The sequence below is a fragment of the Strongylocentrotus purpuratus genome, unplaced genomic scaffold (assembly GCF_000002235.5).
Source record: "Strongylocentrotus purpuratus isolate Spur 01 unplaced genomic scaffold, Spur_5.0 spur5_scaffold_1, whole genome shotgun sequence".
NCBI lineage: Eukaryota > Metazoa > Echinodermata > Echinoidea > Camarodonta > Strongylocentrotidae > Strongylocentrotus > Strongylocentrotus purpuratus.
In genome coordinates this window covers 42,771,871-42,799,633 of record NW_022145594.1, presented here as the reverse complement: position 1 = coordinate 42,799,633, position 27,763 = coordinate 42,771,871, and the positions used below count along the sequence as shown (strand labels likewise).

Here is a 27,763-nt window from a genome sequence, read left to right as displayed (position 1 = left end):
GTAGCTCTACTTTGTTGATCAGAAGTCTTCTATTTTGGACCAAAGGTAAGAGTTTATATTTAATATTGTGTTTCAGGATTCAAAAGAGAATCGTAATCGAGGATAAGGAGAGAGCTAGAGCGGAATAGTGTTTGTAGTTAAAAGTGACGAGAGAAAGAGAGAGAGACCGACACAGAGAGAGACAGAGATAGACAGAAGGAGAGAGAGAGAGAAAGAGAGAGAGAGAGAGAAAAGGAAACAAAAACATGAAACCTAAATTTACACATTTTATAGGCTTTGCCCTTTTCCAGTTGAGATAAATTGATATTATCAAGAAAGTTCTTGGCTTTATGATAACAGGTTGTTCTGCGAAAGACTCAGAAAAAACGAGAGATGATGACTGTTCAACTTATTCCGCTTCTTCTTGCAACTATCTTGTTTGTAACAAGCCATGCTGCTCCTGGGCTAGGTATGTTTAATGATTTTATAAACATTTTTAAATTTAATCAATCTCGTTCTTTTCCTGGCATCCATTTGTCTCCTTCAAATCTGACCGTTGTTTGTATGTAATGTTTTTTGATTTTGTCATTGCCAATTTAAAAGTAATGACAAAAATAATATTAATAATAATAAAGATAATAATAATGATAATAACAATAGATAACACTGATACTACTACAACTACTACTACTACTACTAATATTAATAATAACAATTATGATAATAATTATAATAATAATAATTATAACGATAATGATGATAACAATAATAATGATAATAATAATAATGATAGTAATGTCATAGAGAAGGTACCTATAATGCAGTTTATTGGAAAAGAAATCATGCAAAATGTCCAAAGAAATTCTCACTGTTACTACCAAATAAGGGTTAGAAGAAGACTGTACCCACACTGTGCAAAAACATTCAGCCATTTCCCTATATATTTGTTAACTGTATAATCAGTTCCAGTAGAACTATGCAACAAAACGTTATTAACATATTTGTTGAATTGACGGTTTGATTAGTTTGAAAAATGACTTTTAAACTGTACGTTTTGTCAAGAATATCATATCAACAGATTGTAAAATTATGTAGAGTTGTGATTGTTTTTGTAAACTTTGAAAAATGACTTTTAATCTGTAGGTTTTGTCAAGAATATCATATCAACAGATTGTAAAATTATGTAGAGCTGTGATTGTTTTTGTAAACTTTGGTTCCCCCAACGATTCGTACACAATAACCCACTGTAACAGCGTTAACGTCTACTGATCATGCGTGTCAACGTAGTTAATTGCATCTGTTGACTCCAGATAGAGATACCAACAAAACTTACTTCAGTTTCGTTAAAACTGTTGTTGTTCAAAAACAATCTGGATCACCCTCCAGGAGGAAAGACAGAAGCTTGTATTACGTGTTTGCAGGCGCGGATCCAGGATTTCTTAGGGGAGGGGGCCCATTTTTAATTTTTTTTTTGCTCCCGGAAATTTGGAAATCGCGCCGGCCGAAAAGTCGCTCAGTTGGGGGGGGGGGGGGGGGGGGGGGGGGGGGGGGGGGGGGGGGTAGTGAGCACTATTATTTTTTTTATTTTTTTTAATTTGCTCCCGAAAATTTGAAAATCGCGTCGGCTGAAAATTCGCTCAGGGGGGGGGGGTGGGGGTAGTGAGCACATTTCTTTGTTTTGGCTCTCGAAAATTTGAAAAGTTGCACCCCAGTGCCAGGGGGGGGGGCATCCCCCCAAAGGTAAAAATAACGTGTTTTTACATGTTTTTTTCCCAGGGGGGGGGGGGGTCGGGCCCCGCGTCCCCCCCCCCCCCCTGGATCCGCCACTGTGTGTTTGTACAAAATAATCCATGACTTGATGAACATCAACTACGAGGATTACATCGTAGGAACAAAACGTACAAACGTACATGCCTAACAATTATATGTTATCTTCCTAAGGACAGTTAAGGACTGGAACAGTCTTTCCCCCTTAAATCTGGGCTTAAACCCAACTTAAAACCAGCACCTTAAGTTGGTGGCCGCACATGACGACACACCTCAAGTTTAAACATATTTACGGCATCTTTGTGAGGAATCCTACCAAGTACCAAGTAGCAGTCCATTATGTCGACGGTCAAATCTAAAAGCCCCTAATGTATCGTATGTCAATAGTTATGTATGCCTTATGTTCAAAATATCCTAACCTCCTTGCAATATATTTCTCCCTAAACAGAGCAATATGGCGCAGACGGGAACCAGGTGTCGGTTAGTGGATTATCTGCTGGAGGATTCGTGGCCGTACAGGTGCATGTCGCTTACTCCGCCTCCATCATGGGAGTGGGCGTGGTCGCTGGAGGTAAGGCTTTATCATGGGTGTGGTCACTAGTCGTAACCATTCATCTGTGGTGCGGGTATAGATGCTTGAGGTAAAACTATGGTCACAACCCCCAAAGGTAGCCTGCTCGGCGGCCGGGCGGCGAGTTTTTAGCCAATTTCACCGGGGCACTGCTTGTTTTGAGGACATCGCTCGGTCACCGCTGAAGTTTAAGCGCGGAGTTAAAATTCGGCGGCGCCTGCTCCCTTTTTAATCGCCGTCCAAAATACGCTCGGTGCCCGGGCGGTCCCTGCCCTAAATCGCTCGACGGCGAACGCTCGATTAAGTCGGTGTCCGGGTAGCGAGCGCCCGGGTACTGAGCTTATTTTGGTGCCCCGCCGATCCCCGGCCGGCTGCCGGCGATTTCTTTAAAATCAGCCGGTTGTTGGTTGGAGACCGCTCGGGAATAGGTGGGTCATCAGTCGGTCACCGCCGGGACGCCGACGGGAGATCGAAAGTGGACCGCAATGGAATCGCTGGTGCTCTACAGACTGCTCGACTTCTTTAAAAGCAGGCTACAAATCAGTCGGTCGCCGCTTTGAGTTGTGACCATAGCTTAAGCTTTTTAGCATGTTTACTGGAGCTATGCTCCTTGGACGAGGTTAATGGGGGGAAGGAGCTTAACCTGTATTGTTGAGTAGTTCGTTGGAAGTCAGCCTCTATTCTGGGTGTGTTCAATGGAGGTAAGTCTTTGATATGGGTGTGGTCGCTGGAGAAAAGTCTCTATTATGGGTGTGGCCGCTGACGCAAGCCCCTAGTATGGGTGTGTACAACGGTGGTAACCACCCGATCATTGTCATGGGTGCTGACGCTAGAGGTAAATTACTTGATGGTGCTTGCTGTAGTTAGGCTTCCTGGGCGTGGTCAATTGAGGTAAGCTTCGAATATGGGTGTGGTCACTGGTGGTAACATCCGATGATTGCATTGGGTTTTTACGCTGGAAGTAAGTTTCTTGATAGTGCTTGCTGTGGTTGGGCTTCTTGGGCGTGGTCACTTGAGGGTAGCTTCGAGTATGGGTGTGTTCAATGGTGGAAACCATCCGATGATTGCAATTGGTGTTGCCGCTAGAGGTAAGTTTATTGATGGTGCTTGTTGTAATGTAATGATATGGATATTCTCGTGTTTACGTTTTCCTCAAAGGTTCATTGACGTACATGTACAAGGCAAATTCCTGGTAGATTTCGCTAGAACTATGTTTACAAACATACATGGTGAATTCCTTGTATGCTATTTTTAACACCTGTTCCGAGACGTTGCGCTCTTAATTTTGGCTCTACTTTTTCGGCTTGGCCGATTGGATTAGGTGTCGCTGGGCGTGTCGCCACAGTTGACTTAAATTTAATTATGCAAATTGGGAAATAGATTTGTATTACAATTGGAAGGGTTTTTCCTTGTTGCCGGGTCTGTTCACACTATCGAAATAGTATGAGAGAGGAAGTGAGGATTACAGGTGTGTAATAGCCAGAAGCATGTGGGCTCGCTAGTGTGGACGGACATAGCAACATTTATCCCTTTTTATATTGATTGAATTAATTTCCAGGGTTGTTGGGTCTCCGGGTGATTTGCATCTCTTGTTTGAAAGATTAGAATGTAAGAGACACAGGTGGGTGCGTGAAAGAAGTATGTGAGGAATAGAGATGCGGATCATCCGGAGCGCCTTATATCCGAGGGGGTAAATTCGCCAAGAAATATAGGACCTTTTAATACGGAAACTAATTATGGGTGGATTGATATTACGCAATGCATCTGTGTGACACGCCTCAATTTTGGGGAGGAGGAGGCGTGTCAGTTCGGGGGGATAAAAACCGAGTTGCGTCTCTGGAGCGGGACCTCTTTTCCGTTACGATACCGACATGAGTTGCTAATTTGCTTCAATTGGGTTGCCCAGCAACCAAAAACATGAACTTCGTGGTTATATTAATTCTACGTTTATTTTAATAAATCTTCAACTCCAATCAAGAATTTGTTTTAGTGACTTTGCTTTATTTTCGTTTTCTACACTTCAAGAACTAAAGTTATACTTTAACATTTTCTGAGTCGGTACTAGGCGGGGCGGCTTTGGCCACCGGGCCGTCTCGCCGTGGATCGCTTCAGTAATTAGGCTACCTGGGCGTGGTAACTTGAGATAAGCCGATGTTAATGGTATGGGTGCTGGAGTTAAGTCTCTATTAGGGGTGTGTCCAAATGGGGTAAGTCTTTACTATGGGTGTGGTCGCTCTTGGTAACCATCCATCAGGGTGTGTGTGTGGTCACTGGCGGTAAGCCTTCTTCATGGGTGAATCGGTGAATCCAGTAAGCTAAGATGGAAATGGGGGAAGTAGAAAGGAAGGACGAGAAGAGATATTTTTTTCAAATGGAGGGTGGGAAGAAGAACATTCAAGGTAAAAAGGAGAGGAATATATAGAAAAGGAGGTAACTAAGAGCGAAGAAAAAACAGAAGAAGAAATAGTGAGGGCAATACATTTTTGTTTACCAGGAATACAAAGCTATACAATATTATTATAATTGTCTCTATCAGGCTGACTAGCGAAATAATAAAATGCGAGTTACCTCGGTAAATGTAAATTGTATCGACAGTTTGATCTGTCATCCGGGTATTGCACTAAAGATATTAAATATACTGATATATCGTACCACTTGGAAGCCTTATATACATTATAATCAATGTTAATGTTTTTTTTGTTTTTTTTTGTCGTTGGTTTTTTCCATTTATTTTAAATCCATTCTGCTTCTTTCTTGTTTGTTTTTACTTGTCAAAACTCCAGGCCCGTATTGGTGTGCTCGGCGCAGTCTGTTCTATTCTCTTACCCAATGCACGCTTACGGGTAATATCAATGTGAATTATCTCGCTGGGTGGGTTACGACATATGCTTATATCTTTAACTCTATCGATAACCCTGCAAACATGGCCAATGACAAGATATACGTCTTCCATGGATCAATGGACTCTGTCGTCCACGAAGGTATGTTTTGTGAATTCTTTCTTTTTTCTTTTTATTTAATTGTTATTGATTGGTTTCTTTATTACCAGGATGCATAATAGCGGGGATCACAAGGACGTTTTTTTTCAAAGGCTAAGAGTCCTATTTTTCAGTGTTTTGTGATTATCTGTTTTATTTACAATTTTTCTGCATATTCAGAAGCTGACGGCTATAAACAAACGTCTATAACGCATAACTTTAAGTCGTTTTTCATACTCGTGTAAAATTTGCGGGACAAAATGAGCGGGTCCATAAGTTACGGACTTGTAATAATGAATGCAAGTCCTGATATTGTGTTTAACTGATGTGAATTTCTTTTCGGTAATCTTTCTTGAGGGTTTGTAGTCCTGAAAAGGACTGTTTGGTATAGTCTTGAAAAATACTTTTGGTTATCTTTCTTAGCTAATAGTTCTAAGGAGAACTATAGCGCTTGGAGAGGATGAGTGGCGGGAGTGGCTCTAGAGTTACACTTTAAATAATGATATTATCGTTGTCCATTCATCTTAGAAATTCGGCGCAATGTACGCGTCGCATTGCGAGTATTAAAGTTTCTCATTAGGATTAGGGTTAATATACCAATTTGTATGATGCCCAGTTAATGTTTATATCAGTGAAGGAGATTGTTTATATTCATTTTTTTGTAATTCATATATACATATACATAATTATGATGTTATCAGTAATAAACAATACCTCAATAGCAGTGCAAAATTATGACTAATTTGGAGTTTCGAATTCTATGATATATTAACAATATGTTCTGTGTATTAACAGACGTGACCAAAGCTGCGGAGGAATACTATCAACATTTCAATACGGACAATGACAACTTCCTTACCGAGTATACCGTGCCTGCTGAACATTCTATGGTATGACATACTTGCATGCTTTTAATTTTTTTTTTTAATAAGTATTTAATAATAGCTAGTTCTTATATAGCGCTTTTCAGGACCGAAGGCCCTCTCAAAGCGCTTTACAGATATATATATTATTACCCCGGTCATAGGATTCAGGCTTACCCGCACACAATGTATGCACATTCTCCACTCCCTGGGGAGCATTCCAGCCAGGCGTCTTTTTTACAAGCGCACACGTGCTAATCTAACCACATTAGCTTTCGCATCCTACCGGGTACCCATTTACACCTGGGTGGAGAGTGGCAAATGTAGATCAATGTCTTGCCAAAGGACATTAGTGCCGCGGTGGGACTTGAACCGCGAACCTTGTGATCCACAGTCCGGTGACATATCCACTCGTCCACGACATCACATTCCTGATGACTGGTAACTAACGCATGGATATACCGTGGTAGTTGAAGATATCTGTTTGGTTACAAGCCATATGACCTCATACCTAATTATGAACAGAACTGCTGCATGTTTTTAATTTAATATTTGAATTACGGCTTAATATAATTGAAAAGATAACAAAAAAAAAGTTCGCATTAATGGTAAAAGTTCTTATTGATCACAGGTTCACGATGTGCATGGTAACGCATGTGGTTATAAAGGGATACCGAATATCAACAACTGTGGTTACAATACGGCCTATGAGATGCTGAACCACTTCTATGGACCAGGGCTCCAGGTACATCCCCACTTTTTAAAACATGAATAGGCATGAAATTAGTCGTAAACTAATCAAATTTAATGCACACATTATTCTTTGTTCAGTGCCTCGTTATAAATCATTTAATTCACCCTTTACGAATAGTTTTATTTCAATAGTTAGAATGCGAATTGCCTTCATGAAGTGTTGCAAGGTATGGCAAGTCATAATTTTGTCCCACCTAGCGGCAATTAATGTACGCAATTCGCTTTCTGCCTATTGAAATACAATCATTCGTAACAAGAGAATAAATCATTTGTTACATGGCACTTAACATAGATTTACGCATTAAAAGCGATTACGAAAATGATTAATTCAAGGTGTGTTAAAGGTGAATTCAATCAGAAAACATGCTGTTTTTTTCTCTTTGGAAAAAAAGACAAACTGTTAAGGGAAATCCTATGATTTCCTCAAACGCAACGCGGCCTTTGAAATTGAATGTTAAATCATTTCTACTGACCAGGGCTTGAGGAACATCCTCGATTGTTTAAAGCATGAATTGCAGTAAACTAACTGGCATTATAATTCAAGAAGGTATGTGTTAATAATCAAGTCCACTCTGACCCTATATTCATATAACCATATATATAGGGGGATCACTTTGAACAAAAGCAGAATAAATTTTATTTTTAAATAAATGACTAAGTAAAATCCAAAGAGAATATGAAACTTATAAATTTTGAAGTTGTAATCTAATAATTTCGAAACTTCAACTCTTTGACTTTCTTTTCGAGCACTTTCCCACTTGCTCGGCTAATATTTTTATAAGCTCAATAAATTGTGTCACTACAATACATCCACTAATGCAAGAAACAAGGAAGCACTTTTCTTTTAATGCTTATTATATACCTCTCTTACGTATATTGAATGAATCTAGTCATCTGATTGGTCGAAATTGGAGTCGTGATTTTAGCCATGCCCGCAAAGAAACGAACTATTGCCGCGGCGCGCCTCGTGGTCATAGCAGGATGTAACGTCCCCTTGAGCCTATGAAAACAGCTATGCCTCTCATAGCAGTCAATATATCTATATTATACCCATCCCATGTTCTCAGCTGACATATATAAACGATTAGAGTAATCATCTAATTTATTTTCTTCTTCTCTTTTCTTTGGAATGCTCTCTCTCTAACTAGAGACCAACAGCAACTACCAGTCAGGACGGAGATGTACGTATCGCAACACAATTTCATGTATCTGTCTTATCTTATTTCGCCTTGGTAATCGCGTTGGTGTAAACAAAAACAAAAAACCGTTGTACAAGAGGGCCTTATTCAATAATAATAATAATGATAATTATAACAATAATTATTAGAAAAGGAATAATAATGAATAATATATTAATGATAGCTACATCCATATTTTGCACGTATCCATTCCAGGCGATGCTTAAGGCACCTACAAAGTACTAATAATTACCCTGGCTTAAGCCCAGCTGCCCTTGAATATTTAAGGAACAAATCCCTACCAGGTACCCATTTATTGCACCTACAAGTAGGTGGATAGTGGCAAATGAAGATGTATTAGAACATGGCCACAATTTTTTTCTCGGAAATAAGTCAGTTTTATATAAGTTTGAGGTGATTTAGTACTAACGCCCTTCTGCTTAGCGCTTCATTTTTAACCTGAAATTCGAGCTAACGCCCTTCTGCCAGCCAGGCGACGGTTTGTTGACAAATTCACTAGACTATTGCAAAGAATCTCGGGAAATCAACTCTTTAAAGGGCATTTTCAATACCATTTTGTTTTGCTTATAGAACATATTGTTTTTGTATGTTATTGTAATGTTTGGACAGATAACATTGTGATAGGTAAGGCTTATGAAATTACCGAAGATTTATTTCTCGAAAGCCTTTGCGCTTTTAAAGATTGCATAATTGAAATCTGACAAGAATAAACATATTATGTTTTGTGTTTCAGTTTGAAGAAAAAAGACAGATAAATAAAATGTCAGTGTTGTGGAAATGACAAGGAAGAGAGAAAGAGAGGGGAGAGTGACGTGTGGGAGAAAGGGAGTTAATTTTTGTTTCTTTCTTTGAGTAGGGAAAAACTTTAATGCACGGGAACTCTTTCGAACTTAAATAAAAAGGAAATGTAAAATACAGGATGAATAAGTTATTAATTAATCTAAAGATAGATGGTTAATGTAGATAATATAATAGTGATTGAATATTCTACTGTGTTTTCTTTTCCTTCCTTACAGCTTTTGGAATTCGACCAAACGGAGTTTTTCCCATATGGAAACCCGGGACTGGAGAGTGTTGCCAATACCGGCTATGTGTACGTGCCCACCGGATGCCTCGTCGATGCGTCTCGTAAGTGACTATCTAAAGCTATGGTCACAAATCAGAGCGGCCACCGACCGATTTGTAGCCTGCTCGGTCATCGCTGGAATTTAGGGGTCGCCCAACGATTTTTTGAGAAGTCGAGCAGGCTGTAGAGCACAAACGATGCCCAGGCGCGGATCCACGGGCCCAATTTTATCGGCCCGGCTATGGCAAGCCCATTGTGTAAAAACTAGATATACTCAGTTTATCAGAAAAACTGTGTTTATCAATGATAAACTCAGTTTATCAACTGATAAACTGAGTTTTTCTGATAAACTGTGTTTATCTGTTGATAAACTGAGTTTATCTGAGAAAAACAGAGTTTATCTGAGAAAAACAGAGTTCATCTAGTTTTTACACAAAGGGCTTGCCATAGCCGGGCCGACAGAATTGAGCCCGTGGATCCGCGCCTGACGATGCCTGGGCGGTGCCCTGTCAATTTCCCATCGGTCGCCGGTCGATTTTAGTTCAAAACAGGGCGAAATCGGGTAGCTTTTCCGGCCTATTCGAGCGTTCGCCGTCGAGCGGTTTAGGTCAAAATTCGAAGCCGCTAGATCAAAGGCTGCCGACCGATTTAGAACTCACCGCTCGGTGACCGACTAATCTCCCAGCGGCGACCGGCCGGTGACCGGGCGGCGACCGCTCGGCAGCCTTTGACCCGTAGCGGCTTCGATTTTGGACCTAAATCGCTCGACGGCGAACGCTCGAATAGGTCGGTGGACTTAAATCGTGTCGGCGTATTTTGGGCTGCAGGCGCCTTCTCGGCGACCGAGCGATGCCCTAAAAAGAAGCGGTGCCCGGGTGGCCGCCGCTCGGTGTCCGGGCAAAATTGGCTAAAAACTTGCCAACCAGCCGTCTAGCAGGCTACTTGTGGGGGTTGTGACCATAGCTTTAGGGGCGGATCTAGCTTTAATCAGCACGAATGGGGAAGGGGCATAATTCACAAGTTAAGGCGCTGTTCAGATATGACGTGGTAATCTGCCGCAACAAAAGCCGTCGCTTAAAGATACATTAATAGTAACTGCGCGCAACAAAGATCATGCACGTAAACACAAAGCTCAATGAATTGTTAATCAAATTACACTTAACATCAGCATAAAAAAAAACCGCCGGGCGCATAATTTATCAAGTATTTCTGCTCATTTATTTCAAAATCGTGATTACTGTTCTATTCCCATTTTTGTTATTGTCACGTTTCTTTTTCCCAGTCTGCCGGGTACACCTAGCACTACATGGGTGTCTGCAGCAATAGTAAGTATAACGGCATTCCTAATCATTCCAAAACACACTACTTATTTTACTTGGATTGTATACTGTAGCAGTATCTTAAATAGAACGGCAGCTAATGTCATTTTTTGTTCGATTTAATGACATTTTTCACATTGTAAGCCTAAGGAAACTGTGGATATCAAGTTCCTTGTTACAAATATTATCTTGATATATTATCTTGATGTTACAGTGAAATTTTTAAGGCAAAGTTTATTATTTATACCCATGCTTATACATAAAAATAAGTGACATTTTAGGAAAAATATGCTTTAATAAGAAAACAAATTAACGTTTTATCTCAGAAGCCTCTGTGTCATAATTTTTTTCACACCAAAATCACACTTCATTCAAATAACTATATTAGCGGGTTGATTGGTGATCAATATACCACGCTCTCTGGCTACAACGAAGTGGGTGAACTGAATGACATCATCGTCATCTACCCACAAGCCACTTCAACACCGTTTGGCGGAAATCCCGGTGCCTGCTGGGATTGGTAAGATCACTTTCTACCATAAGTAATTCAAATTATTTTCAAATATATATATTGTTTTTCGTCTGTTCTCTGCTTAACACTAAACAATTAGAAAAGGTGAAAGTTCAAACTATAGACAAGGATATTTTAAACTTCTTCCAGCATCATATTTTTACGCATCTAAAAAAATAATCTAAAATCACATATGCATTTAAGTATATCCCTTCGATTCTATGTCATATAATATGCCATGAAAATGATTATGGTTGTTCTTACTCAGTCATTACTCTAGTTTTACAGGGCACCGTGATTATAATATACCCCCTTACACGCACACGAAAACACAAAGGTACAGACACTAGTTATCGATCTCTCTCTCATCAAACGTACAGACACTATTTATCGATCTCTCTCTCTCTCATCCCCATCAGGTTATTCTTTTCTTCCCCTCCCTCTCTTAATTCTCTATCTATTACCCCCCCCCCCCTTTATACTCTTTCTTACCCCGTCCCCTCTTTCTCACTCCTTCCTTGTCCCCCTCTCTCTCTCTTTCTCTCTTTCTTTTATAATTCACTCACTCCCTCTCACTGGATCTCGATTGACACCTCTTCCTCTACTCTCTTATAATTATCTCTCCCACTCTCCCATCTCTTTATATCCCTCTTGTCCCCATATTTCTCCCCTCCCCCCCCCCTCTCTCTCTCTCTCTCTCTCTCTCTCTCTTTCACTCCTACACCCTCTCTCTCTCTCTCTCTCTCTCTCTTAACTCCATCTCTCTCTCTCTCTCTTAACTCCATCTCTCTCTCTCTCTCTCTCTCTCTCTCTCTCTTTCTTTTATAATTCACTCACTCCCTCTCGATCTACACCTCTCCCTCTACTCTCCTATAATTATCTCTCCCATTCTCCCATCTCTTTATATCTCTCTTGTCATCATATTACTCCCTCCCCCCCTCTCTCTCTCTATCTCTCTCTCTTTCACTCCTACACCCTTTCTCTCTCTCTCCCTCTCCCCTCTCTTACTCTCTCTCTCTATGTCGCCCACGAAACTTGTATTCACCACATGTTTTCTTATCATCTTCTTACAGGTGGGGCTATGCTTCATACTCCTACGGTAAGATCCCAAATAATATTATATTATACGATACTGAAAAGAAGTGGAACAGAGATATGCACTTTCGTCGTTTACTGGCTATACGGTTTCTTTTCTGTGTGATTTAATTTTACAATGATCGGCTACATGATAAACAATTTGAAAACTAGCACTTTCATGTTATTCCTTTAAAATATTATCATGATTCATATTACGTTTAAAGGCATGTGTTTCGTCAAACAATGAACAATCTATACTTCAGCGATTAAATGATTTTATTTTGCGATTATTATTAACTGGAATATTATTTCGCTATTCAGTGAAATCATAATCGGGAACACAAATTAGTATTTGGAATAGTGATGATGTGTCTTGTACGAAAGACAACTCATCTTCGTATTCTGTGACAATTTTTCAAATTTGTTGAAACTGACTCATCTTCAAAGAATACATGGCCTAGGTTCTGACTTTATTAAAATTATACAAAACTCTTCAATTTTCTCTTCAAGTATTAATCCCATAAATTTCAACAACATATTTATTTCGTCGTTATAAATAGCTGTATTCAAATGTAATGGTATGTCCCATCTATGTCTCTTACAGCATCCAATCTGGCTCCGCAGATGGACTTCATGAAGCAGATTATTGACCGCGTCACGGCTTAAGATGATTCGGCTTGAGAATACTCCAGTGGAAAAATTGAAAACATTGAAAATGGTTGTATCTCAATTGATTTCTAAATATGTAACTATTATGAATGACCAGGGACCCGTTTCACAAAGCCTTTTTCCAATGACAAATGACAAAAACCAGTGACTAATCTGCTGATACCCAATCAGAAGCAAGGATTTCAGTAGCTTATAACAAAAACTGTCATTTGTCACTGATGACACGTTTTGTGAAACGCCCCCCTGATGATTATTATGGCGCCTAGAAACATAGTATTAGAGGCGCGCTACAAATTAACCTTAATATTATTACTATTATCTATTTATCATCAACACACAAGCGTGATAGATGACCGATGGGTTTCCGAATCATATGTCGAGGAGATCAAAATAAGCACGTACTGCTAAATGGTTGATTATTACGGTCTCATGGACCTTCAGACCTTCAATCCTTTAGACTAGACCTGACATCAAATACTTCGAAAATGTCTAAGGTCCGTTCCGAGAATGCTCAGAAAATAAGGAGGCTAGCGAGAGCAAATCATTTGGTCTCGTAGGGTAATTGCTGTTGAAAACCCTTAGTTAGGATTATAAAGGTTCATGAGACCAAAATAGCTGTATTTAGGTCAAGGATACTTGCAAACAAACAAGAAAGTTGTAGTCTTAAGGTCCAATATAATCCTTGTCAAATGATTTAATTGGTGGAAATATGTATATTCCATTTATAATGTTATCTATTTCGTATAGCCGTAGAGTATATATCTGTTTTACATCAGATTGGAAGCATGTCGTGATCCATCACTGCTGCTGCATCCAAAAGGAAAGTTCGATCAAGTTATCCTGCAAACAAAAAATATATGGATGGTAAATAAGATTTCAAACATTGCCGTTATTTCTCATGATCGCGACGAAATTGTTAAGATCTTCACCGTTACACAAAAGTTGTTTCTGGTCATTTTAACCTTTAGCAGGTACAGTGGAAAATAAGATAAATGATTAGTCATTTCTTCAGACAAATAATTTTCTTCCCCCTGCTTATATCTAAACTTGTAAATAAATGTGTTTTCCATTTTTTCCTCCACCCTTGATAGAACATAATATTGACATTTGGATTTTGGGCGTATATTTAACTTGTTTTAACTATTTCATGTGATGTACCATTGGTCAATGGATAAATATATATGATACACCAGCAAAGTTTGATATATTGGATAGCCTTCATTTCAGGGAGACTCTATATTCTTTGTATATGCTGTTAATTTGAGGCCTTTGCTTCTACCTCATTATGCTTTACATTATAGAAATAATCAAATGAACGTCCTACAATCAGTATCATTTCTAACTCTGTTTAAAATACACAAAACATTACACCCTTGTTATCATTAGTTCGAATCAGTTTTTGCCTCATCATATCAGAAATTATTCAGCGTTGGTTCTATATAGACACACAAGTTGACGATTTTCTTGTCACAATTACCAATTCAAATTGTAAGTATTGCTCTATCTTATGTCATAACCTTATAAAGCTACCCCTAACCCTAATTTTAATCGTCCGATTAAGAAAATATTCAGCTTTGATATAAAACGTGCAAATTGACGATTTTCCTTTTTAACTATTTTAAGTTGACAATATTACTCGATCTTATATGTCACAACCCTAACGCTAACGCTAACCCTAATATCAACCGTTCAATTCTGAAAATACCGGACATGCAAAGTGGCGATTTCCCTTTTACAAAATTACCATTTTGTGTATTCCTAATTGAGGGTAATCGGCTCACTCGAAATAGTGTTGGTCATCAGACTCTCTGCATCACGGAGGCTACGTCGAAGACGCAGAGGGCTGGCGGTACAACCTTGCTGACAACCGCTTCCATTAGTAACGCACATGGTTACAGCACAATGGACATGGACCTGCACAAAACAATCAAGAAAAATGATTTATTTCAAAAATGTTTATATCATGAAGGAAAATAAATTGATTTATTGGGTTAGATATCATGCTTGGTGCATCGCCGAGGCTGCGTCTAAAGTGATACAACATCGTTGATAATCGGTGCCACCAGTAACACTCATATTTACAGCACGATCGACGCGCACTTATAAATTGAACTGAGAAAAGTAATTTAATTAACATACAATTCATGTTAGGAAAGTGTAACCTATGCAATGAATCGTGAAAAACTTTTAATTTAAAAAAGTTACATTTTGCGAAATTAAATGTGACTAGCAATCAATGTCCACAGGTCAATTTTGTAAAAAAAAAAAGTTTACTTCACAGAATACAATTTACGATAATGGACAGGACCAAGACATGCAGACCCTAATGTAAAAACGTTAATATAATTTGGATTTGCATATCTCTTTTTAGCATTTTCACATGGAAATCCTCACCAAATATTTCGCCCGGCACTAATTTGTATCCTCTTTGCTTATTGCCTCAATACACATGTTTGAATTGAAACGCTCAATAGGAGTAAGCTACCACAAGGAACTGTTTTTTTTTAATAACAGATACAATTTGGTTTCCGATATTAAAATAAGAACATTATAAGTTATTGTCAATCTCTACGGCTGGTTTCCCCTACCTAAATTGAGATTTCATGTCATTAATGTTGTATAAAACTTCTTACCAATAAACAAATGACACTTTTTATAACAAAATTTCTTCTCAGCCAGTCAGATGCAGGTATTTCAGTAGCTTATAATAACTATCGTATCTTATTATTGATAACAAGTTTGATGAATCAGGTACCTGAGCTAGGTTTCGATTTGACACAATCATTTCGTAAACCCTGTCAGTTTTACAGACTGATTTCAAATTGTTGGCAAACTTACCTGAGGGTAAGCGCCTACAAATGCGAACGCCTGGAAAGAGAATCCTTGCTTGAGGGGTCCCAGATTTGTGAATATATTCAACGAATTATCGACGGGGCAACTAGGGAAAAATAGAATTCGTTCATAATTCAGTTACTAATAGAAATTATGAACAAAATATTTAATGATATTATAAAGTAATGAATATATATTTACCCCGAGAAAGCATGATAGGATATCAAGTTGTTAAAATAACATTTTTGAAAGATGTAAAATGGCAGGTTTATAATAAAAAAATGTTTATCTCAATATCGGATATAAGAAAGACTGCAACTTGATGAAAGAGCCCCACCCCATCAAAATAACTGAATCGGAAAAAGAGAACTCAAGAAGGAGGAGGGTCAACATGAAATTCATATTACCCACTAGAATACCTCCTAACCTATAATGTGTCGTGGTCTAGTGGATATGTCTTCGGATCACGTGGTTCGCGGTTCGAGTTCCGGCGCGGCACTAATGTCGTTTGGCAAGACATAAATCCACTTTTCCACTCTCCACTCAGGTGTGAAATTGATACGGATAGGAAAGAATTCCTCAAAAGTTGATAGCACCGAAATCGGTAGCCTATCAGAACGCGGATAATATTGGAGTGCCTTGAGCTCTTGCTTGGCGTGTATGTCCGCTATAGAAATATCCAATAAAATTTTGTCACCAATGACAATTTTGTCTAGGGGTGCTTATTTTTACCTGACTGCTAAGAAATCATAAATGCTTGTTTAGTAAGCAACCAGAGAACCGAAGGATTTAGGTCTCTCATGTATTCTCATCTACTGACCAATGACAGTAGCATGACTATAGTGCCTCACGTCACGCCCCTTATAGCTTATTCAGAATACAAAACATTTATGCGAAAATATGATAAAGAAATGTATCAAGAATCATCGTATAGTAAAATGAGGGGTTAGACTAGTAAACAAAATTCTTTAAAGAAAAATTATAGAAAAATTATAAAATGTTCGTGGGATGCGAAGTTCGGACAAAAATTGGAAAATGATTCTTTATCGAGTTTTCGTTCGAAACGATGCTCAAACGTTGGATCGTTCAGACTAGGATAAAAGTATTTACCCATCGTACAGCTGTGAGAACAAAGGGTATTTATTAATTAGTGATGTTAATGGCTTACCCGTCCACGAGGAGGTTGTATCGCAGTGTATCGTTAGCGTCCGGGCTAGGTGTGGCCCAACATTCATCAAGCAATACAGTAAGGCTAGCTGAAGATTCAAGGGAGACCGCATAGAACAGTTCATCTCGGATACGGACGTTTCCAGAAGATGGGAGAGCATCAAAAGTCTCGTTGTTGTATCGCTCCAACATCAATTCAAATTGAGCATATCCTGGTAAGAGAGAGGGAGAGAGATAGAGAAGACATGAAAATCCAAACATTAATAAAAAGACGATTAGAGATATGTTCTCGATGTGAAAGTCAGCATAGAGCTTTTTTTATTTTCCCAAAGTTTATTCAATGAAGAGGTGCTTTAAAATATAATTGTTGGAAACAAATATTGATCCATGCATGGAATGTAGACAGTGGCGTAGTTCCGGGAGTGCTCTGACTTGCCCCCCCCCCCTTTAACAAAAAAGACAACCGAGAGAGAGAGAGAGAGAGAGAGAGAGAGGTGGAGGATTGGGAGAGAGAAATGTAGGACGGGCTTAAGAAGCCACACCTACATCCTCCCCAATCGGTAGCCATGGTAATTCATAGTTTATACAGTGCACCTGGGAAAACCGCCCCCGCGATGTAAGTGCCCCTCAATTTTCTGCCCCCCCCCCCCCCTCCCTGCTACTCCAGTAAGTTCAGTTTCATTCAGTGTATCTCACCTTTGATTGCAGTAGCATTTTGACGTGTAATTCCATAGCCGGACGAACCATCGACGATTTCTTTCTTTCCAAGAATGCATTGCACAGGAAGTTGAAGAAGGTATTGTGTGGTGATTAAATTTTTCGTGTAAATTATTGTGTTGGAGAAGATAATGGTGTCACCAGCCTCCTAATAACGGGATGGAAAGTAGATGAAAAGAAAAACAAAGCTTTAAACCAAATTATAGTTTAGTGATTATCGGAAATCATCTGTTGTATAAAATACCAACAAGTACGGTGTTTTTAAGAACATAATCGTTATTATGTATTGCTTTCGAGTTTCAAGTTAACCACGCAAAATTAATAAAAGACAGTGACAAAAATAGTGCGAGGTTTATTACCAAGTGTCTCGGAGAGAACTTAAAGCCATCGGTCTCCCGGTTACTATACAAGCATACAGATGCTTTCATTACAGTCAGGTTAAAAAAACAAACAAGCAAATACTCTCTGACTGGGTAATACATTTATTTTGTTATAAATCCAATTTTGTGAATACGTTTTAGCTGGCGTGACTAAGGTGTGAACGCAGAATTTCATCTTTTTCGAAAATAGAATTTTGCACAAATTCTATAACTATTATTAAAAATTGTAATAATATATGAGATTTGCATGGCATCGAATTCACTTGAAATCGAATGCTCAAGGCGCACTTTTGAAGCAAAACCAAAGAAAGAGATCGCTTAAAAGCATCTGCATTATAAACGAAGGAGAAGAAGTAAGATAAAAGATACCGTAATGAAAATAAAGGAAAAAAATCAAATGCCAGATTAAACAGATGCGTTTTAAGATCATTTTTAAACATCTCAACTGATCTGCAGTTACGAACCTCTCTCGAGAGAGCATTCAACAAGCGAAGGCCTGCATGAGCAAAAGTTCTTTTTCTCCAAATTGGTATTGAGTTAAAGATAAAGTTGAGTTCTGGTAATGCGATATCATTGTGAAAGAAAAGGTGTGGAATGGATCAGAAAAAGTTGATCATGTAGCATGTAAGTATTGGTGTGTACTGCAAGGTTCTGGAGTCATCAAAATCATAATAAATTTGGCCCAGTCTTGGTAAGGTAACAAGCACTGTACACAGAAAGATGTATATAGGACTACACATCATTGGTGTTGGGGGCTATACCTTGATTTTCTTATCTTTCTGTGCTCATTACTCAGCCAGTATACATTTTCTTCCAAAATTGTTTGGCACTCGACATCTATTTGTAATCTCGAACATTTAGTGTAAGTTTCGTTTGATTCTGTGAGAATTTATTTTCTTATTTTTGTTACCAGAACTCAAGTTTATCTTTAAGGACAAATTGATAAATACCTCAACCGTTGTGCCGCATTCTCCGTATGGGGTAGACAGCATGATCTTGTAGTCATCCTGGAAGACACCAGTACAGGTATCCTCATTCAGATGGATGGAGCTAGCGTTATCCCCATCAACTAGAAGACTTCGAACCAGTGTGATCGTCATCTCTGTAGCGTCACAAGAAACTTCGATCTCGGAGCTGAAGTCTAGAAAAATGGATACCAGATCAACACATGAAAAAGAAACTCAATCTTACGTTCATACACTTGGGGGTGTTTCACAATGATCCTAAGTCAAACTTAACTCTAAGTTGGACTTAAATATTATGGAGAGCCATTTGAAGCCTTAAAATAAAGTATATTCAAAAGCAAAAATTCAAGTATTTTAGACTTTTCATAAATTCTACATCAAGAACATGAAATCTCCTTGATAATAGAAAATATGATTGATTTAAATCAACATTTGATGGCTTTTAAAATAACTTTTACCAAATATTTTCAAAGATGCTAACGGCTGTCCATAATTTGTAAGTCCAACTTAAAGATAAGTTCAACTTAGTATCTTTGTGAAACACCCCAAGGTTACAAGGCCCCCGGGAGTTGAATCCATCCCAAAGTAGTGGTTAATTAAGGAGGAAGTCCAGTCCACCCTGATATTAATTGGTTTTAATTGAAGAAGAAAAGTGAGAGGAACGAATCAATGAAAGTTTGAACAATTCCGATTAAAAGTAAGAAAGCTGAAGAAAGAAAGACAGCAACGATCAATACAAAAATGGCAACTCTGGGACGTATTTTTGTGAGATCCCCTTATATTAAAATAAAATCAGAAATTCTTACTTTCCCTTTTTAGAAAGAAATCGATTTTCATGCATTCTAAGTACAATTATTGAACATACATTTCTTTACAACCTTGAGTGAAAGAAATCTATTCTGCCATCAATAACGAAACAAATGAAGGTTTATTAAATTTTATGTATAGATTCAATTGGGGAAGACCTCGCAAGATACGTCACAGTGTTGCTAACTTGTGTTTCCCATTATGATATTTCAAACATTCATAACTTTCCTATTTGTTATCAATCTTACCCATTTCACAAAGCTGTCCTACAATTCCCTTTGGACAGGTGCAGACAAACCCTCCAACAAGATCTGTACAAGTAGCACCATTCTGACAGGGGGAACTCGCACAATCGTCAACATCTAGAAATAAACAAATTAGGAGAGATATGTGTCACCATATCATAATATGAATTGTGGGGCCCTCTGGGAGATCAGTATTGATACTGATGAGGCTACCCATGTAAACATCACATATAAAACGTTTCTTAAAACGAACAACATTATGAAGACAAACAACCTTTAGTGCTGAAAACACTTGTTTGTATTGCGTTTACGAACAGGTATCATTGTTCTGCAAAGAAGTCAACCGTCAACATCTACAACATATACAAATTATGAAAATATAAAAATTTTACGTGTACGGTGGTAGCAATATCAGTTAAACAAAACTGCACACCACAATGTCCCAGTAGGCCTAGATTGAGTTATGTAGATATTGATTAAAGATTGAAATTATAGAAACAAATATTAAGTAAAAGGCAAATAAATAAGAACACAAACAACACCAACGACAGAAAAAAGTAACTGAAAACTAAAAATAACCATACTAATTGAACAAACTTCATTGCGAGGAAAAAGCAATGTGGAGGGGATGACTCGATTACAAAAATAAATAAATAAATTAATTAATTAATTAATATAAAGATAAACTAATGAGCAAATTTACTAATTAATATTTTAAATAACTAAAATGAAATCAATAAAAGTCTTTACTATTTTCGCATTGCTCTCCGGAGGACCCAGGTAAGCAGCGACACATATACGATCCTGTTGCGGGTCGGTTCCGGCACTCTCCTCCATTCATACACGGTAGGCTGCGGCACGCATAGGCATCTGGTAAGGTGAAAATAGATATATGCCGTTGATATAGAGAAAATGCATTCGTGAAAACAGCCATTTGTTTTCATTTAATGAGGAAATAGTTTGCTAAACTTGAGTTTGGGTATTGGGTCATGAATTTGGTTCAATGAACATATTGGAAGCATATGCGATCCTTCAATATTCAGTGATCGTTGTCGCGGTTGACATTGAGTCTGAAGTTATGGAATTGTAAATAATAAACTCTTTATGTTATATAGCTCCCTCTTAAGGTCAAGATATTAATTAAGCCATAATTAAGCCAACTAGGCGTTGTGGCGTGCGCCTGTAATCCAGCTAACAGTGGAAGTTACAAACTAATTCAGCCGAGGACGCAGGTTCGAAACTGAGTCACGTCTTTCGGATGGTGACGTTAAAGGTCGGTCCCCAGACGTAAATAATCATATCTGATTGATACACGTCTGTAAAAACCCAATTACACACACACACACATAAAACAATGTTTTTTGACTAAAATCGACCAATTGGCTATTTTCGTTTGGAAATTATATATCACAACTACATATTCTGAGATTTTCATGGTCGCAGCTACAACTGTATGTGAAATTTATCAAAATTTACCGGGAGCACGGGTAAATTTTGATATTCAATTTTACTCGAAAGCAGAAGTGTTTTAGGGGCTAAATTTTCTAGTGCTTATAATACATCCACAGGAGCATCTAAATATATCAGAATTGTAAAGAATTACTATCCAACCAATTTACAAAATTTCCCAAAACTTTAACATATATTCATACAATTTCTTTTTATATAAAGAGCAATTCCAAACAAATATTGCTCGATGCGCTTCACATTATACATTAATGCCAATCACTGGCGTACCTATGGGGGGGCAGGGGGGGCAGAGTGCCCCCCCCTGACGGGCTCCAGGGGAAAAAAGAAAAAGGGGGAAAGAAAAGAAAAGAAAGGAAAGGAAAGAAAAGGAAAAAAAGGAAAAGGGAAGAAAAAAGGAAAGAAAGAGAAAAAAGGAAAAAAAGGAAAGAAAAAAGGAAGAAGAAGAGAAAAGAAGAAAAAGGGAAAAGAAAAGGAAAGGAATAAAAATGGGGAAATTAAAAAAAAAAAGACCATGGCCGTACGCACAAGGGGGGGGGGGGGCAGTTGACCCCAGATATTTTGAAAACGTACAGTTTTTTTCCTGAAAATGTAGTGTAGGCTTATACCAAATCCTTCAATTCTACTTTTGAAAATGCAAAAGTACCCTCATGACCAGTTCGGTCGCTCGAACTCCCTTCACTCCTTTTGCTTTTGAGATTCTTCGAAAAATTTTAACGCATCTTTCCCCCTCCCCCACCAGAAAAATATTCCGCATACGGCCCTGAAAAATTAAAAAAAATTAAAATAGGAAAATATAAGTGATATAACAAATTCGAAACTCTTCGCTGGCGCGAACTGCTTGCTAGCCTATTTTGTATTAAATGTTTTCACTTGCTCGTCCCCCTGAAAAAAGAAAAGAATTAGTATTGCCTAGAATACAATTGTGCCTGCCCCGACGGGCCCCGACCTGCAACCATGGCAACAATAAAACACAATATATGTACCAAATGTTACTAAAAGAGACTAATTCATTTTTCTCGCTCGCGAATAAAATTAATAGACATTGCTTTGGAAACAATTGTGCCCACCCTTGACCTGCAACAATATCATTAAAAATGGAAGAGTTTTTTCGCCCTCTCGCCATAAAGGAATTTAATCGCGTTAAACGCGATTGCGTCCATCCTGACCTGCACCAATAAAAACAAGTTTATTTATTAATTTCTATTAAAAGAGAATATTTGTTTTGCTTGCTCGCTATGCTCGCTCGCCAAAATGGAATTGACACCGCTAACGTGCCCGCCCCAACCTGCAACAAATGTACCAAACGTTATTCAAAGAAGTTTTGGTGTGCTCGTGCTCGCCAAAACGGAATTAACATCACCTTAGACATGATTGTGTAAGCCCTGCCCTGCAACAAAAAAAATCTGAAATTTATGAACCAATTATCATTACAAAAATTTTGCTCGCTCGCTACGCTCGCTCGCCAAAATAGAAATAACACCGCTTTTAATAATCACGTCCCTGACATGGAACAATGAACCAAAGTTTATATACCATATTTTCCCTATAAAAGAGAAGTGATTTTTTTTTGCTCGCTCGCTACGCTCGCTCGCCAAAATAGAAATAACACCGCTTTTAATAATCACGTCCCTGACATGGAACAATGAACCCAAGTTTTATGTACCATATTTTCCCTATAAAAGAGAAGTGATTTTTTTTCGCTCGCTACGCTCGCTAGCTCGTGGAATTATGTGCCCACCACTAACCTGCTACAATATCATTAAAAAGAGAAATGTAGGGGGTTGCCTGCCCGCCAAAATGGGATTGACATTGCCTTAAACACGATTGTGCCCGCCCCCTACCTGCAACAATGAAACAAATTTTATATAGCAATTCATTGTATTTTCGCTCGCTAGCTAAAATGGGTATAAAATCACCCTAAACACAATATTGTTCCCGCGCCCTGCATGGGACAATAGAACCAAGTTTAAGTGGCAATTATTAAAAAAGAAGTGATGTTTTTCTTGCTCGCTCGTTTGCAAAAAAATGAAATTAACGTCGCTAACAAGTGAATGTTCCCACCCCAACTTGCAACAATACCAGTTTATATACCAAACGTTACTTAAAGATTTTTTTTGCTCGCTCGCTAGCTAGAAATGAAAATTAGCATCGCCTTTTTTGTTTGTTTCGGTCGCTTGCCCCCCCTGACGGAGTACCCCAGGTACGCCACTGATGCCAATCACAAAGAACAGACTCAGAAAAATAGAGTAATAAACATTCAGTTATTGAAGAGGAATGTCTTTAAGTTCTTTTTTAAAGGATCACTGGAGGTGGAAGTGCGGTCAAAAGAGACGAGGGAGTTCCATTTGTTCGTGTTTTAAAGAGAGAAACTGCACTCTAAAAAAACACACTAAAAGGACATAATACTAGAAGAATACCTTTCTCGCAGTTCTTTCCCAGGAAGTTCCTCTTGCAGTGGCAAATAGGTCCTAAGTCACCGCTTGTTTTAATGTGGCAGGTACCTCCATTCAGACAAGGAGCGGCAACACATGGATCTGGATTGAAGGATGAAGGTATGACATAGAATAGACAGGACTCCATAAATGAAGAGTTTAATTCCAAAAGGAGCTAAATCCACTTTTAATATAAACTAGATGTTTATATCAGAAAATTGTTTACTTCAGAGCCTGTCTTTCAACAAAAATAATAACCTAAATTTTGCGAACAATTATGAAAAAAAAATGCACCTTCTAATATCACTTTTCCATAGACGCCTGTACGAAATCTGGTAAACAAATTCGTTTTTCTCTGAAGTTACATAAATGGATCTAGCTCCTTTTGGAATTAAACTCTTCATAATTATGTTTAGTCATTAAAATCGAACTTGAAAATGAAACAGTTTTATTAAAAAAAACATAAACCGTATCGCAATTCAAAGGTTGAATTGCGATACAAACATACCACAACGTATACAGGCGAACCTGTCCTTTAAGGCCACTCTATATAGAGAAACAGAAAAAGTGACTATCGTAGACAGGTGGCTTTTCTAAACAGGTTCCACAACACGCATTTCTCTCTCGACGGTGATGAAATGCTTGCCTACTATAGACAGGCGGCCTTTATAGACAGTTGGTGACTAAAACAGGTTTGACTGTATAATATATAGGCCTACACAAACGGCCATTATAACAAAACAGGCAAATAGATGCATACAAATAAAGAGTGCTCATGCTGTATGCAGCTCATATTATTTAATATGATAATAATGATATTTGATATAACAAAAGTATTAATGAATAACAGTCTGATAATGAATATGATAATGCAAGTGTTACATAAAACACTCAATGGCGTGGCGTAGCAAGGGTCCACCACTTGAGAGGTACTCATCATTAAGGGGCAACAAACTTTTACCGGGGTATGAAATGCAAAAGGACAGGGTCATTCAGTATTGCCTTAATAATAATACTCAGTTCTTATATAACGCTAATTAGAATCACTAAGCGCTTCCAAACTTAGAGATTATTACCCCAGCTTTAGCTGTGCTGCCATTGCGGCGCTCTAGCATTTCACTGAATTAATTCCTGCCAGGTACCCATTTACATCACCTGGGTTGAGTGTGGCAAATGTAAATCAATGTCTTGCCAAAGGACATTAGTGCCGCGGCGCGTCTCGAACCTTATACCTTCTTCCCCATATCCCCACCCCTCTCCCTCCTCCAATCCCCCTCTCTTTAGATACATTATATCGAATAGACAGAGAAAAAGACAGAGAGAGAGAGAGAGAGAGAGGGCGTAGGACCGGGGGTCAAATGCCATGTGACTCAGCTCTGTCCACCGTTACGTAATTCTGGTCAACTAAAGGCCAATCAAGTGTCACTCATCAACCGATTTTTGAAAACATCTTTCGAGTATTTTCCTTTTTTACCACAGTGACCGGATATTGAAGAGATATCCAGACAAGATAGTGTACCGTTAATGATGTGAGTGTACTCTTATGCTAGAAGACAGGATGTCCGGATACAGATAACGGTTCCTTCGGTGCGTTCGGTTATCTAATCAAGATAGGAAACCAGCCCTTTCGAATGTTACAGGAGAAAATACGCTTAAGTCAGACAATGGAGTTGATAACCCGATCACACAGCAATACCGATGAATAATCAACGATAATTTGGCTATATGATGTAATGTATTTTTTCCGTTCTATTATCTGTCTGGTGTCGGCCTGGTCAATGTGCAGTGGGAGTGCAACGGAGAACACTATCAAAGTTAAGATTTCGTAGAATATTACCTAATCCATTTAAAAATATGGATTGTTGTTCTTGTTAAAATCAATGGCGTTTTCCAGAGAGAGTGGGCGGAAGATATACAGACATTTATCCCCGCCCTGTCCCCTCCGAAAAGGAAAGAGATACAGATAAAATGCATTATGAATCTACTGTGGGGAAGACACGTGAGATTAACGCTCGTATCCCTGCTGCCATCAAATGGTGAAAAGTAGAGAAAGGAGGAAAGCAGGAACCCGTTTCAAAAAGCCCCTTTGCAATGACAAAAATTAGTGACAAATCTGTTTCTAACCAATCAGAAGCAAGGATTTCAGTAGCTTATAACACAAACTGTCATTTGTCACTGATGACAATTTTTGTGAAATGCCCCGCAGGGCAACCTGAAAGGAAGATGAAGTTCAGTTAGGAAACCACTTTGAGGGCCCTAGTTCATATACGGGGGATACCCCCCCCCCCCCCCTCCCCCCCCCCAAGTCTTTTTTAGACAATGTGTCTACATTTTGAGTGCGCAGTCGTACGGAATCATAATTAATGATCTACTAGAATCGCCCTTAAACTCCTTGATCTTATACATCGGCCAACAGACAGACCATCACTAAAATACGCCAGCGTTTCCCACTCCAGGGGGGGGGGGGCGTTTCACAAAGCTTTTTTCAATGACATATAACAACAATCAGTAACAAATATGCTGAAAACTAATCAGAAGTAAGGATTTCAGTAGCATATACCACAAATTGTCATTTTTCACTGATGACAAGTTTTATGAAACGCCCCCTGGTCATTCTGAGAGTAATTATAATGAGAACAACATTATTTAATATAAGGTGGCTTTTCCAGAGGATTCAAAGCAATGTCCCTTAGCAGTCTATAAACAAATCAGGATAAACTGTATCAACTTCTCAGAGGTTTTTCCGAAGAAGTCAGGTGAAGTACTATTTTGTTAGTGAGGTTATTCTATAGGCGTGGGGCATGGGATTAAAAGGACCTAGAGCCCGTCCTTTTTGTTCCTCTCCGGGTTGGGGAATGAGAAGGGAAGGAGCTGAAGCAATATGATGTTCTCTGCTGCTGAAATAGCGAGGAGATGCATAAAGGAGATGTGGCTGACATTATATTTAAGAGTAGATTATTAGATACATAGAGTAGAACGTACCGACTTCACAGTTTGTTCCATTGTAGCCATCTAGACAGATACACTGGTAGCTGGTTGAGTTGGTCCCTGAAGTGCAGGTCCCTCTATTCAGACAGGGAGATTGATCACATGGATCTGAGAGAGGGAGAGAGACAGAGAGAGAGATAGGGAGGAATTATTTAAAAGAGGGGTGTGAGAGAAAAAGAGACCAAGAGAGAGAGAGAGAGAGAGGGGGGGGGGTAAGGAGGTGAGAAAATGATAGAGGGGAAAATAGAGTAAGAAAGAGGGGTGATAATAACAAAGAGGAAGGGATGAGTGGGAGAGGAGAAGGAAGAAAAACAGAAGAGCGAGAAAAGAGATAGATGGATTACAGTCAGGACGAAAAAGAAGATATTATAGAAATAAAAAGAAGATCAGAAATAAAATATAGTTTTAGCAACAAAAAAAGGGACAAGGGACGACGCATCACGTACATAATATTATGTTTCCTAGGTTACGCTTAATTTTTTAACTCTGAACTTGAAACTTCAAAAAGCATATTCATCATAAATGTTATAAGAATTGGTTTATCGCAAATAGAAGGTAAAGGCGAAGTTTCCTGATAACATAAATAAGGAGATGTATATCGAATTGTCTCCGTCACGGTAAAAATGGTTAATGATGGGGATAAATGAATTAGGCAAATGAAAATAGTAGAGCAAATTCATTTTTCTTTTTTAGTCACACTGGAATGAAATGTAACTTAAGTATTGTTAACGGGTCACTTTTCATCAGCTTTGATGTCAACAACAGGTCCGGCGAACTACTGTATGAAAAGCGAATATACAAAATATTTAAAAAATGAAAATGAAAATGAAAAATGAAAAATCGAAAAAAGAAAAGAGGCCAACTTACCTGCTGCAAGCCCGATGCTACTTTGGAATAGAACAGCAAAAAGGCTGCATACAACCAGAAAGTGGAACTTAGCCATTTTGTCTATTGGGAGCAATCCTCGATCGTCACGCAATGCCGTTGAATAAACTACTCATGAAGCAA

General features: G+C 38.5%; 2 protein-coding genes across 2 annotated transcripts; one reads left to right on the top strand and one right to left on the bottom strand.

Annotated features, from left to right (window-relative positions):
* Positions 1-354: 354 nt before the first annotated feature.
* On the top strand, positions 355-12,749 carry LOC100888183. Its single transcript, XM_030978806.1, has 11 exons — positions 355-448; positions 2,195-2,317; positions 5,101-5,298; positions 6,091-6,185; positions 6,790-6,903; positions 8,060-8,092; positions 9,127-9,238; positions 10,459-10,501; positions 10,884-11,015; positions 12,080-12,105; positions 12,688-12,749. Exons 1-11 carry the CDS (start codon positions 373-375, stop codon positions 12,747-12,749), a joined length of 1,014 nt encoding a protein of 337 aa, XP_030834666.1. The 5' UTR covers positions 355-372.
* LOC591617 (oncoprotein-induced transcript 3 protein) lies at positions 12,268-27,763 on the bottom strand. Its single transcript, XM_011666488.2, has 11 exons — positions 27,623-27,763; positions 26,750-26,863; positions 23,753-23,869; positions 20,616-20,735; positions 19,869-19,982; positions 18,799-18,989; positions 17,448-17,616; positions 16,753-16,963; positions 15,591-15,690; positions 14,497-14,666; positions 12,268-13,592 (listed from the first exon to the last, which is right to left on the bottom strand). Exons 1-10 carry the CDS (start codon positions 27,696-27,698, stop codon positions 14,511-14,513), a joined length of 1,368 nt encoding a protein of 455 aa, XP_011664790.2. The 5' UTR covers positions 27,699-27,763; the 3' UTR covers positions 12,268-13,592; positions 14,497-14,510.

Bases quoted from the DNA above. Each gene is read 5' to 3' on its own strand.
- LOC100888183 (XM_030978806.1), top strand. From the start codon at position 373: ATGATGACTGTTCAACTTATTCCGCTTCTTCTTGCAACTATCTTGTTT. The intron at 6,186-6,789 runs GTATGACATACT...TATTGATCACAG, and splicing joins TGCCTGCTGAACATTCTATG to GTTCACGATGTGCATGGTAA. The intron at 8,093-9,126 runs GTACGTATCGCA...CCTTCCTTACAG, and splicing joins CTACCAGTCAGGACGGAGAT to CTTTTGGAATTCGACCAAAC.
- LOC591617 (XM_011666488.2), bottom strand. From the start codon at position 27,698: ATGGCTAAGTTCCACTTTCTGGTTGTATGCAGCCTTTTTGCTGTTCTA. The intron at 23,870-26,749 runs GTACGTTCTACT...CCTTCAATCCAG, and splicing joins TGGAACAAACTGTGAAGTCG to ATCCATGTGTTGCCGCTCCT. The intron at 20,736-23,752 runs GTATTCTTCTAG...TCACCTTACCAG, and splicing joins GGGAAAGAACTGCGAGAAAG to ATGCCTATGCGTGCCGCAGC.